This window comes from Scophthalmus maximus, chromosome 14 (genome assembly GCF_022379125.1).
Source record: "Scophthalmus maximus strain ysfricsl-2021 chromosome 14, ASM2237912v1, whole genome shotgun sequence".
In the NCBI taxonomy this organism is placed as follows: Eukaryota; Metazoa; Chordata; class Actinopteri; order Pleuronectiformes; family Scophthalmidae; genus Scophthalmus; species Scophthalmus maximus.
In genome coordinates, this window is record NC_061528.1 from 6,286,707 (window position 1) to 6,299,489 (window position 12,783).

The window sequence follows — 12,783 nt, forward strand, 5'->3', positions numbered from 1 at the left end:
CTCACTTCGCCCCCCCGCTGCTCAGGCCAGTGTTGAATTTGACACTTTGCGTTCACATACAGTAGATTTATAGGTGGTGGCGTGCAAGGCCTCTATAATTCAACTCACTGCAGGGATTTTTTTCCGTCACTGCACGCCTTGTGCGTTTAGCCACGATAATCCACAGTTCAGTGGCGCGGGCTCAGGCTGGCTTCAGTTTGTAGACTTGTATTGTCTGGCGGGATTCTGCGGATTGCAGATCTGAAAATCATTTTCTTTTATAGTGGCTGACACGTTTTTGCTCGTTTGCAGCCCTGCTGGTGAGGAGTTTATGGCGTTTATGTGCAATGACATTCTTTACGTGCAGTAAACACAGTCATCGGGGGCGCGTGGACCGTGCCTCCGTGTCATTTCACGAAGATGGCAGTGGTTAGGAAACGATGAGCTTGCTCCGTTTAAATGTCAAGCGTGTTCTTTTCTCCCCACTCACCAGCCGTGTAGAATTGCACGTTTACACTAACTGAGTCTCACACTCTACCCGGGAGATCTCTCGTGCACACGACACGCGGCGCGGCCAAATATTGCAATTGGCGCCCTATTATCTGACTGCGCGTGTTTGTGTGTGTGTATGAAAGGCTCTGCAGGACACGTCCGGTCACACAGGCAGCAACGTCAGGGACAGCGGTTTCGGGGATAGCTGGTACTCGGAGCGAGAGGAGATCTACCAACTGAGAGGAGGAGGAGGAGGAGGAGGAGGAGGAGGACGCGGCAACAGCAACAGCAACAGCAACAGCAACAGCAACAGCAGCAGCGGCGGCGGCGGCGGACACAGAAGAGACGACTCCCTGGACAGTTTGGACTCTTTGGGCTCCCGACCTCAGAGCATCTCCTCCGAGGCTACACTTAAAGGAAGCAGCGAGGGTAGGAGGCGCCGTGTCATTTTTGCATCTGCAAACACACAGGAGCGATGTTGAAGAACTTCTGCTCCTCTCCTTTATCTTTCCCCCCCCCCATTAAAGCTGAATTTATGGCATTGAAGGAACAACAGCACTGTGTTTTTGTGCGTTCTCGGAGATTGCCTCTCACACCCTGCCATTAAAGTGTTCCAGCTTTCTCAAACTGTGTTTGTGCATCAATATTTATGATCCAGTTCATCATTCGTCTAGAACTTCAAATATTTGAACAGGGTAGATATGCTGCATCAGAGCCAGCGAGTTGACTCCCATTTATAAAAGAAAAACTAATACCCATTGCCATCTAGTGGTGTGCTTTTGAAATGGGGAATATTTTCTGTGTAAAAAGTCCCACAGGAAGGAGAAGTATATCAACTCTAAAGGCGGTCTTGCTTTCATGACAGAAATATAGTTTGTTTTCAGAGAGTGAAGTGCTCGTCAGTGATCTCAGAGCAGAGCCCCCCCCCCCATAAAGAGAGAGCGGTGAGACATTCCACAGTCGTCCACACCAGCTTGTAAATGAGGAGGCCTCCACTCCCCACCCTGCACCCCTCTGTTACTCCTTCGAAGTCACGCCAGAACACACAACACACTCCCCCTCACACTTTTCTCTTTTCTCCCCTCGTTTGTCCTTTTTGCTACTTCATCACGCCTGCAAACATCCGTCCTCCTTTCCCCTGCATGTGTCTGTGTCTCGCTCATGTCTGTCCCCTCGCTCCTCCCCTGTCCTCGTCCGCGCTGCAGGTTGTTGCAGCGACACCGAGGCCGACTCTGTCTTCAGGATGGCCGAGAACAAGGACGGCCTCAGTTACCGCCGGTCGGTCGTCATCACACCCAAGGCCAGCACGCCGTTCAACCAGTTTCTGCCCACCAAGGACAAGCCGTCGGCTTACGTGCCTGCGCCGCTGAGGAAGAAACGGGCCGAACGCAACGAGGACAACCGGCGCAGCTGGGCCAACCCCATATACACAGAGGAGGACGGCACACTCACCAGGTACTGGTGCAACACACACCACAGTTTCTAATCTCGACTGAATGAATATTCATTATTCCTTTTGTTTAAAGCAACAGAAAGTGTTGTCGAAGTGACGCCTTCATATCCAAATCTGTGGTTTGTGCTTCAAGTTAACACTGTGGCTGTTTTTTGACTCTTGTCCTCTCCGATCACTCCCGGTGTTTGTGGTGCTGTTTGTGTTGTCTGCGATTGTGGTCACCGGTGCCGTGTTTCATTTTTGCTTTCCCGCGGAATGACGACCACAGCGACACAACGCTTTCCTGCTTCGGAAACAGCCAAGCATCCCAGAGTGCCTTGCCCGCCGCTCCGCTGCAGTGGGCGCACGAGTATGACAGTGGCAGTGAATCAGACATAGACCGGCCGGACCCAGACCTCGTTCTGGACGATCTGGCCAGCAGACGCTTCCACAGCCCCTCCCCAGCTCCCCCCACCAACTTTGCCGTGCCCATCAGCCCCATGGCGGCGGCGAGGGCGGCTGAGGGCGGGAGGGGCTCCTTGCCCAAGGTCACTATGTCTCCCACTGTGACCGTGCAACACAATGCGACCTGCCTCAGGTCAGAGAACATGACGCTCCGGTGTGACTTTGGTTTGCCTGCCTGATGACCTCAGACTAGACCGCTTCTCTTACCCTCAGTTTGCATGGTTAATAGTAACCATGAGTTGGATCATAGTGTGCCGCATCTAACAAGCGCTCTGAAGTCTTCAGTTTGTTGGTTTCCGTTTGCAGCACGTCCTTATTTGCTCCTTCCGTGTTTTTATGAGCTTGGAGGAGTGATTTGAGTTGGCAACATAATTCCTCAAATCATGTTTTTTTATCTCGCCTCCTTTTACAGTTTGGTTTTTGAGCTTGCATTGGTTTGCTAATTCTTGCGTCATCCCATTTGAGGTTGCTGTGCTCGTGGAATGTGCTCCTCTTTTTGCGTGACTTTTCGTGCAGTGCCGCCGCCGCCGAACAACTATGTTGACACGTGTTGGTTGGCTGTCTCTCAGCGGGGAAACGCAGCCGCCCCGGCACGGCTCCGTGACGGTGGACCACCGCCGGGCCGTGTGCACTGACAGCCTGTTCAGGGAGATTTACGACGACTCGGAGGACGACGACGACGAGGAGGGCTTTGCGGACCCCGTCCAGGACGATCTCTACGCCCGCAAGATGGGCGTCAAACCCGAGCCTGCTGGCAACGTTTCATATGACAAGTTCCTGCCCAAGTTCTGGACGCCTGACGAAGACGTTCACATACAGAAGATCAAAATGGGCTCCCAGAGGAGACCCTGGTATAAGAAGATGCAAGGCTTCAGGTGTGTGAGGGCATTAGAACGCAGCACATACTGTACATACACACATGCACACTTAGCATCATAGGTCAAATTTATTTTCTGCTTCTTGCTCGGACTTTTCTTACTCAACACTCTTGATCCCGCTATCCTTACATGCATGCCAATTTAACCTTAAGAATGTACGATTCGAAATGTGGTGTTCTATATTTCACTTCTTTCTCTGTATAAATTCTCATTTTTCTTTCTCTTTCCCCGCCACCGCCCTCCTGTCTATCCCCTTTACCTCTCTCTCTCTCGCTCTCTCTCTCTGCCCCTGTCCCCATTTTCCTTGGCCGACCCTGCTGTAGCCATAAGAGTTCTTCGTCCGACGATTCAGACTGTGACACCAGCCCCTGGCTCTCCTCGGCCCCCCCTCCCCGAGGCCCCTCTCCCTCTCACTCCCGCACACATAAGGCCTCGGCTCACACCGCCCTCGTTGTGGGGAAAAGGTCGATACAGCTGCACGATTGTGACGATAGAGGAATGTTTTAGAGCATTCAGATTTAAGGAGAACTACAAGTGGCAGCTGATGATCCGCTTCCTAACATACTAATGATAAAACACTCAGACGACCTGCTGGAGTTGCCCTAACATGCTTCATAAAGCAATTTGCTTGTACTGACCTTATTAAGAAGACGTGGCTGTGTCTCTGCAATATCCTATCTTAATTACAGCCTTTTATTCTAGTGAAGACTTAAAGCAACTAGCACCAGTTATATATCATAGCAGTGTGATTGTACAGTCCGAATTTGATCTTTTTTGAATCAAATATCACGGCCACTATTGCTGCTTGTTGAATCTTTTCCTCCTTTTTCTTGCTCTTGGACCCAGTTCTCATGCATGCACTCATCACCTCTCTGTCCTCTTCTCTCCCTGTGCCCGCCCTGCAGTCCTCACATCCAAGCACACACTCCCCCACAGCTCCCCAAGATACAGCCCCCTCTCTTAGAGACTCCCTCCCTGGTGTTCGCCCCAGTGGACCCCACCTCAGGTCCCAAGCTGGTCAAATGTGAGCGGTGGCCTCTCCTGGGGCGCCGTGACCCCCGGGAGCCCCCAGACCGCTTTGATTATGAGGGCATGTCCCCCGACTTGGAGAACGATGACATGTTCGCCAGGCGGACCCTGGCCTTCCAGTCCAACATGGACCTGGCATTGATGAAGACTCAGCTGTCAGGCAAACGCCGTCTCTATACATCTGAGCCGCAACTCAATATTATCACCCAGCGTCACGGCCGCGGCGACGCCGAGGAGGGCGAGTACCCCGACATCGAGCAGGACGACGTGGTGTACCGCAAGGAGAAAACCGAGCAGACTCAGCGACAGCGGCCGCTCTCAGGAGCCCCTGACAACTATGCCCCCATGCCCATCCCGGAGCCGTGGGCTCTGCCTCCTGACCTCAAAGCCAGACTCCTCTGCCCCCCATGTCCTCTGACCCAGAGAGAAACAACAAGTAAAGCGAATCAGGTTGAGAAAGAGCTGCTTAGAACGGATGACATGCTGGTCCGCAAGCTCGCAGCGTGTTCCGACCAGAGCCCGAGTTCACTTGGAGGCCCTTCAGCCAATCAGGTGACGCCCTCGGTGCCTTCTTCCTGTAGCGAGGGTGACCTGCAGAGGTGGCAGGCCATCAGGCAAGCCAGTCAGCTAAGATACAAGAAGAGGCTCATGGTGGAGAGACTTGCTGCTCTGAAGTTGTAGAAACAGGTCGATGTAACCGTGCCTGGTAGCTTCTCTTTACTTTGTAGACTTCAATTTTATTTTACCTTACATTTCAGTCTTGAAATGAAATCTTCTGTCTGATGCCGAATTCGCCTGGACAGCTCGTTTTTTAAGGTCTTCGCAGAAACTCTTGTTTCTGAAAACCGCGATGTTTGCGTTCACTCGATCAGATCACGGCGAAGCAACTGTGGTGAAATTCACAATTGTGACCCTGAACTTTTTCCTGTTTTAAATGTTTGTTGTTACCGCAGAACTGAAATGCATTGTGGTTTTCTGTTCAGTGAATAAACACATTGAATGTAAATGCAGAGTGGACGTTCGGATTGCACATCGAACCTACAACTGTTGTGTATTTTGAAGTGTGATTTATGAGCCAAGCTGCAGGATGAGTATTGTTAAACAGTTATTTTTGATTTTCTTTTACCCCCATCAGACCGGGTTTGCCTGTGAATGGAAAAAAAATAATATTCATGCTTAATAAAGAAGAGAAGAGACTTCATGAGCGTGTGATGCATTGCATTGGCCTGACTGTTCGTTGAACCCATCATAACTCCTACAGTGACACGGATCTGACCAGAGTGCAGTGTTGTTTTCCTCAGCGAAGGGAACTTCACACTGACATGTCAAGCTCAAAGTGCAGCCGCGTGAGAGTGTGGAAACCTTGAGCAACATCCAAACATTATGTCCCGGACGCTCCGACTTGCACCGAGCGGCGCAACTAAACGCCAGCAGCCTTCTGCGTTGAGCCCACATGAAACCTATAGAAATTCCCCCACAGCCTTGAGTGAAGGTGCGACTTGTGGGACTCCATAGTAACGTGGACACAAATCTGCGCTGCACTGTTTGCACATGTACAGACACACACACACACACACACACACACACACACACACACACACACACACACAAGCATTCACAAAGCAACCATTTAACCTAAAGTCAAGCCCATCTGGATTTACTTCACACCCACATGTAAAGCCACGGTTCCAGTGACATCATGTCGGAGTCTCCAGAAAGGCAGCATTGTTTTGGAGGGGGGAAGATGTATGTCCACACACCTCCCCAGTCAAATGTCAGGGAGAGGAAAAGTGCTACTGCCCTCACTGTGAGGATAATTCTGTTAACACACACCTTAAACTTTACTCTTCAGATGATACGTCTTAAAAAGATTACAGGGACAAGCCCAACAGTTCCCACCATTAGCAGAGCACTATCAAACTTGGTTTTAGCAGACAGACATGGACACAGGGTGGTCGGCTCGATTGGTCGGGTTGACATGAGAGAAATGGGGGAGAGAGACGGGGAACAGCTGTATATTATACGGTTGCATTGAAGCACTATCAGACCTGTGGATGAGCAGACTCAGGCTCTGTGTCAAAGGCCAATCTGCAGGAAAAGTGATTTTTGTTGTTGTCTGTGGTTCTCTCCGGTTTCCTAGAGAGCACCCAATGCAAGAGAGTATCGACGGGTGAGTTGATCCGGGGCTCCCAGGAATGTGGCACGTTTGCATTCGCTCTGGCCTCTTACAGTCGCACCCCGCTGCCTCCCGCTTTTGTCCTGCTCTCTTCCCACTCTCTCTCTATCTGCTAAATGCTGACACACCACAGAGTGTATTGTGTGGCGCAGAGTCAAGTTCGGGGATGGGGGGGGGGGGGTGGGGGTGTAGCTCCACAAAGCTCTATTGACAGAGAAACAAAAGCAAAAAAAGATGCGTACAATAGCAATACGCTGGGTCATCTACCTAAACTGCGGTGTGTCCCAGAGAGAGTTATGACTGGGCTGTGCTCCTAACACTCCTGTAGCAATGTGAGACGTGTGTAAATCTATACAGGTAAGTGAAATCTGTTTTTCATAGGCTGTGAGTTTTGAGTGACTTTGCTCTTTTGCATGACGGGATAGGCTGTGATATGCGTTACTAACCCACTGAGCTCATTTCAACCCACTGTTTGTTTTTTTGTGGTTGACCCGCATGGTGTGTTTCCAAACTAAAACTTGGTCAAAGGATAAGTGGATGGGAGATAGAAGTTTAAGGATATTTTTTTTTTGCATTTTCTTTATAATGTTTTTTCTACGTCTTATTTGACAAAATAATAAGAGATGGTGCACGTATACTTGGAGTGGGATATGTGTTGTTTGTTTTTTTAAAGGGATCCATGATCTGCAGACACTTAAGATGCTCCTGTTTTTATTTATGTCAAACATCTCCCATGCCTTTTCTCCACAGGAGTAAATCAACGAGTGACATCCAGGCCGAACCTGCCGCCATGAGGCAGGTTCGCTACGAAGAGCTGCAGAAGGTCCGTGAGCAGATAAAGGAGAGTGATGATCAGTGGCAGAATGTGAGTGTAACCGACATGTGCACTGCGCAGTCACCCGCTTGAGGATGTCTGTTTGCTTCGCACCATTTTTTTTTTGTCAGATAAATCAAGACAAGCTGACTCTTGCAGAAAAAAGTTTGGGATGGCAGCACGGATGGGGTCGATAAGTGAAAGGAGAGGTGGGGTCTATGTGTCAGTGACGGGCGCAGGTGTTGGGATGCAGTAGTTGTCCACAGGGTGAAATGAGAGGCTGAGACAGTGATTGGTGCAGCGCTGCCCTACGGCTGTGGACTGTCCTCATTTCCACATCGCAGTGTCTCAGACAGGAACCACCACACGATATAAATACTAGTAGTAACATTAATGTCAAATGGCGTTGTGGCGTAATATAGTCAGATGATGTAAGGTAATGGGTGTAAAATTAACTCTGGTGCAACTTATTCCTGGAGAATAGTTTTTTCAGCAGTGCTCCAATTCTTAACACGAATGATCCTTTACAAATGCTCGTTCTCAGGCAGGAACATTGAGACTAAAATGTACAGTTATCCACTTGTTCATGCGTGGCTGTGACACACCAAGTGTCTGTCAGCCGTCTGATTGGTGTCATGGCAAAATAATGGAGTCTTGAAGCAGCATTTAGGTCACACAGTCCCCGGTGCAGCGGGGAGGAGCCTAAAGCACACAAATAGAACACCTTCAAATGTGTAACCCTTTTCTCTCTTTTTTTGTCTTTTCCTGTCTCCTTCTCAACTTCGCCGTGCGACACTGACCTGTAGTCTGTTTTTTTCATGACGACGTCGGGTAAGAATTGGCGTGTGAAATGATGCATGAGGTGACGTGGACTTCTCCTTACTTTTGCTCCAGGACCTGAGCAAATGGAAGAACCGGCGCAGGAGTGTCAACTCTGACATCGTGAAGAAGAAAGAGGAGCGCGAGAAGATAGAGCAGATCACCGCCAGCACCGACAGGAGGTCCAAGACCTTCAAGGAAATGCAAGAGCAGAGGTAAGGGGGGGACGGAAACACATGATTAGGTACTTTTGATTATGCCAGAAGAATGCATTATGTTATTGCTAGATTCAATTCAATAAGGTTGTTTTTATTTAATTTTTTCTGATCCTGGTTTTAACCCCCGAAAAACAAGACACACTGAATTTCTTCCTCTCTTACACCCTTGTTACCCTCTGTGGAGGATCCTCTGCTAAGGTAATTTCAGAGAAGGTGTGACTGAGATGTTTTACGGTATTAAACACCGAGTCTAAAAGGTTATTTGTGCAGTGAGTGAAGGAGGGGAGTCTCTGTAACTGTTCCTTCAGTCAGTGTGAAAATGTAATTCAATCATGCCTTGCAATCTGCCAACCTCCCCCCCCCCTTTTTGTTTTTATGTGACCCACCTTTCTCTACCCTCTGCTTTTCATCCTGTGCCCCCCCCCCTTGTCTCTCACTGCCCTCCCACCCATTTCAACTCCTGTGACCCCCAAACCCCTTGGTACTTGTACCCATCTTCATCTTTAATACTCTCATCATTGTCCACTGTTTTCCTACTTATCTCTTCACCATCCTCTCCTCCCCCTGTCCGGTCCACAGAGAAAGTAAAGGAAAGAAAAGCATCGGCAATCGTTTTGGATCTCTCTCTCTCTTGGATGACGAGGAGGACGTATTTGAGCAACCCGTCATTGCCCCTCGTACCCGGGCCCTTCCTGCCAGGAGCTACACTATTGACACTCCTTACCATTCCTCTGAGCCCTCCCTGAGAGAGGTCGAACCCCCCGCTGCTTCCCCAGCGACCGTCAGGGCCGCTTCCCCTCCCACCTCACGGGAAGTTAAAAGTGTGGACCGTCCTGCGGGCAGCGACACCACGACCACCGTCACTCCCATTCCCCAGAGCCGCAGCTCTACCCACCGCTCCCGGTCTCCTGCGGGTGCACCACTGCAAAGGAGTCCGGTCTCGGAGCGCACCAGAGCGGCCAAGACAGAGGAGACTACGACCACCGTCTCCTCTTCCAGCTCCCGACAACAGGTGCCGGTGCCAGAGCCGAGGCGCCCATTGTCGGGCACGCAGACCGCGGTGGACGCCCCCTCCTCCGGTTTTCTGTACAAGCAACAACCGCAGCGCCGCTCGATGGAACCCAAACCTCCCGCGGTGTCTCAGGTTTCCGCCTCCCTCCCCAGGAGCTACCAGAGATCGGATAGCGCCCGTATAACCTCAGTTGTCACGCCAAGGCCCTTCGGGACCCAGTCCTCCCGCATCACCTCCCTCCCGCGAGTCTTCGCAGTGAGTACTAGATCGTTTTACTAAAACTGAACACTAAACTACCAGCGCGGCACAGAGGAAGGGCATCTAGAGGGTGTTTGTCTGGCAGCAAGAAATGTTTGCCATGTCGGTCAGAGCACAGTTTTATTTGTTTTGAACACATCAGTGTTGCCGAACGGTACGATCTGATTACGGTGTGAATAATGGATGAGGCATGTGTTTTTGTAATGCTAACTGCCAGAGCTTCTATTTTCAGCCCTCTCACATTCATTGCAGTTATTGTAAAGCGAATACATTACATAAAATAATCTACAGGCTTCTTCTGCAAGTTAGTGACTGATTGTGAACTCTTGAAACTGTTTCACACACATCTCAAGACTTGATTTCCATTTTAAGGCCTTTTACAGGTTCAAATATATCTAGTTTTGTAATCATCAGCCATATGTTGTTCAAATTACTTTCTTGAGGCTCAAACATTGCTTGTGACTCTGCATTCGCCTCCTCACAGATGGACGACTCTCACAAGCGTGTCAACGGCAACGTGGACGCATCCAAAAAGTCGTCGGTGCCGACCCGCTATCAGCAGTTCATGACCCCCGAGGAAGAGGATGAGTCCAGCTCGGCCCACAGCAGTGAAGATGAGGAGGAAGAGGAGGAGGAGGAGTGGAAGAAGACAGCGCCGAAGAGCGTCAGCTTGGCTCAGAGCTCCTTGCCTGTCCCTGCTCCGGTCAAGAGCGAAGGTCCCGTCAGCCCTGCTCCGACCAAAGAAAGCAGCCAGGTATTGAATTACCTGCTGCTGACAACAACAGATCTTTAGGCTTTGTTGAAGACATTAAAAAGTAATATGCCTTTGTTACATGGATTTTATTTAAGACTGACAGTGACCCGTCGATCCTCTCGCCGACAGTGAATTCACCTATTTTTAACTTGGCGTCACGAAGACTCAATGTTTTTTGCTTCAGCCTCTTTTCTAATGTGCACGTTGCTGCTCTGCTGAAATGAAAGAATAGCAACAGGTTCATCAAGAAAGATCCACAAATGATTTATACAAGGCTTCTTTTTTGTCCCAGCTGGCCTGATCACACACAAACTTGAAATGCTTATTAAAGTGTTGCTGCTGTTCATCTCTTCTCACCTGTGTCGGTGTTCGGTTTTTTCAGGAGAACTACTGCGAGATGCGGATCAGCCTGAACCAGAAGCCCAACAGCAGCAGAGACTTCGGCTTCCAGGCTGCCTGGGACTCAACTGGCGCTCGCGTCACGTCCATCCAGCCAGGTAATCCAGCGAGGCCCGTCAAACAGAGGGATTCAAATTGCATCGGTAGAGCGTTATTCACCTTCCAATTCGATGTGTGCAGGTCGGACAATCTGACGACCTTGAACTTGAACATCCCCAGTGGAAAAAGAACAGACAGACAATGGTTATTATGTCACAGATTCACAGTATGGCGGTATTATTGGTAACTTATTATATTTCACAGCCAGGGCTCTGCTGCTTAGTTGTCAGCAGGTGCTCCAGTCCATTTCAGTGGCATTGCCAGATTTAAATAGGGCAACGTCTATCTGGGTCAGATCTGCAGGGCCTGAGCCTCTCTTTCTACGGAGATTCTCCACCGCCACATAACTGAATGCCATGTTATTTAGTAACACACAAGTAATAAGTAAAAATTACACACTTCCCACAACAATACAGGAACGCTAAGTCTGTCATACTGTTGATGTCTTAAAGTAAATTGTGCTTTTATACCAAAGATTCTCAGAGGAATCCTCTGTCCTATGTGTTTTCTTGTGTGTCCTTGTACTGAGATAATTCCTTACTAGTCCAATCTTATACTATCTTATGCAAGACATTCGGTATCTTATGACCTGAGTTAAGGTGAGATACATTAACGTGTCACTGCAGTGGAGCGAACGGGCACCATTCATGCTGGTGACCGATGACCTGTCTGTGTGGTTTCAGGCAGCTCGGCTGCGATGTGCCAGCTCCAGGCCGGAGACGAGGTGCTGACGGTGAACAGGCACCAGGTGGCAAAAATGAGCTACACGGACTGGAAGTCCTGCATGGAGGAGGCCCTGCAGGAGGGCAGCCTGGTCATGGACATTCGCCGTCATGGCAAGAACAGTGAGTCATCCGTGCGTGCGGGCGTGCGGGCGGGCATGCGTGCGTGTGAGATTAAATTGAACCACACTAAGTGGTTGCATTCCTGGACTGACAGTCCTACTTATGCTGCTGGCGTCGCTAAACAGTTTTGACACTTTAAATTGGCCGGTAAACTATTGTGAAATCATCCATGAATGATCTCATGACAGCGAAATGGTGAAGGACCTGTAAGGTGGGTTTTTTTCCCTCCTCGTCTAATGAGGGAAAACTGTTATTGTGCTGTGGCTTGTATCTCTCTCTCCCCCTCCCCGTGTGTGTTTTTCTTGTCCTGTTTTTTTATTATATTCTTCTCTTTTGCAACATCTCTCTCTCTCTCTCTCTCTCTCTCTCTCTCTCTCTCTCTCTCTCTCTCTCCTCCCATGCGATGTTTTCCTTGTGGAGAACTAACCGAGCTCCACGGTCCTTTGAGTGTCACTGTTTTCACGGTTTTTCGTGTAACAGGCTTACTTGTTTCATCTACGTCAGTCTCACCTTACCAAAAAAAGCAATAAACCACCCCGAGGTAGCTCACCTGAACTAACACACAGTCCTGGGTGAAATAGTTTGGTGAGGTGCAGTGGATGTGAGCCTGTGGGTTTGTGAAAGCTGTAATATAGGCTGCATGGCTGGGGAAGGTGGGTTCTGTGTCACCCCCTGCTGCTCTCTATAACAACACCATAACAGCAACCTTGTCCCTTTGCTTTTTTTAGTGTTCTAAGTCAAAATGCTGTATGTCACAAATACACGACTACTATAACAAACACTCGTGTGCACAGAATCATGTGGGTTTTAATGTGCGTGCACACATTTGTACTTTTGTGCCGTTGCATCGTCTGCATGCAGACTGGGACAGAGATCCACCTTCCCTGCCATTTAAAAGCCATAAGACCATCAATCTGACCAGTACGGATCATCCGATACTTCTAGGTTCCACGGACGCACTCACCGCAAACTCCAGCCTGGACTTCACGTCGCGCGCTTCCGCGGAAACGCTGCTGCCCAAGGAGGTCGCCGCCAACCCAGTCGTCGTAAGTGACCCAGATTCTCTCAGGTTGACTCAGGTTTGATCAGTTTCTCTATCCCGTCATTGTTCCCT

The 12,783-nt window shown here is 49.6% G+C and overlaps 2 protein-coding genes across 18 annotated transcripts in view; both read left to right on the plus strand.

Moving 5' to 3' along the window:
* lmo7a (LIM domain 7a) overlaps positions 1 to 12,783 on the plus strand; it is a 46,407-nt gene that overhangs the window by 23,581 nt on the left and 10,043 nt on the right. For 13 of the 17 annotated variants that reach the window (XM_035650939.2, XM_035650944.2, XM_035650929.2 and 10 more), the window contains 10 exons: positions 615 to 900; positions 1,677 to 1,926; positions 6,416 to 6,445; positions 7,202 to 7,316; positions 8,160 to 8,299; positions 8,882 to 9,569; positions 10,057 to 10,326; positions 10,709 to 10,823; positions 11,508 to 11,669; positions 12,507 to 12,715. In XM_035650939.2, the coding sequence (XP_035506832.2) occupies positions 615 to 900; positions 1,677 to 1,926; positions 6,416 to 6,445; positions 7,202 to 7,316; positions 8,160 to 8,299; positions 8,882 to 9,569; positions 10,057 to 10,326; positions 10,709 to 10,823; positions 11,508 to 11,669; positions 12,507 to 12,715 (2,265 nt within the window). The remainder of the gene's footprint in view (positions 1 to 614; positions 901 to 1,676; positions 1,927 to 6,415; positions 6,446 to 7,201; positions 7,317 to 8,159; positions 8,300 to 8,881; positions 9,570 to 10,056; positions 10,327 to 10,708; positions 10,824 to 11,507; positions 11,670 to 12,506; positions 12,716 to 12,783) is intronic. The other 4 variants (XM_035650930.2, XM_035650935.2, XM_035650938.2 and 1 more) reach the window with 3 other exon arrangements.
* On the plus strand, positions 3,751 to 5,474 carry LOC118320338 (LIM domain only protein 7). The gene has a single exon (XM_035650994.2). The coding sequence runs from the start codon at positions 4,102 to 4,104 to the stop codon at positions 4,954 to 4,956; it is 855 nt and encodes a 284-aa protein (XP_035506887.1). The 5' UTR covers positions 3,751 to 4,101; the 3' UTR covers positions 4,957 to 5,474.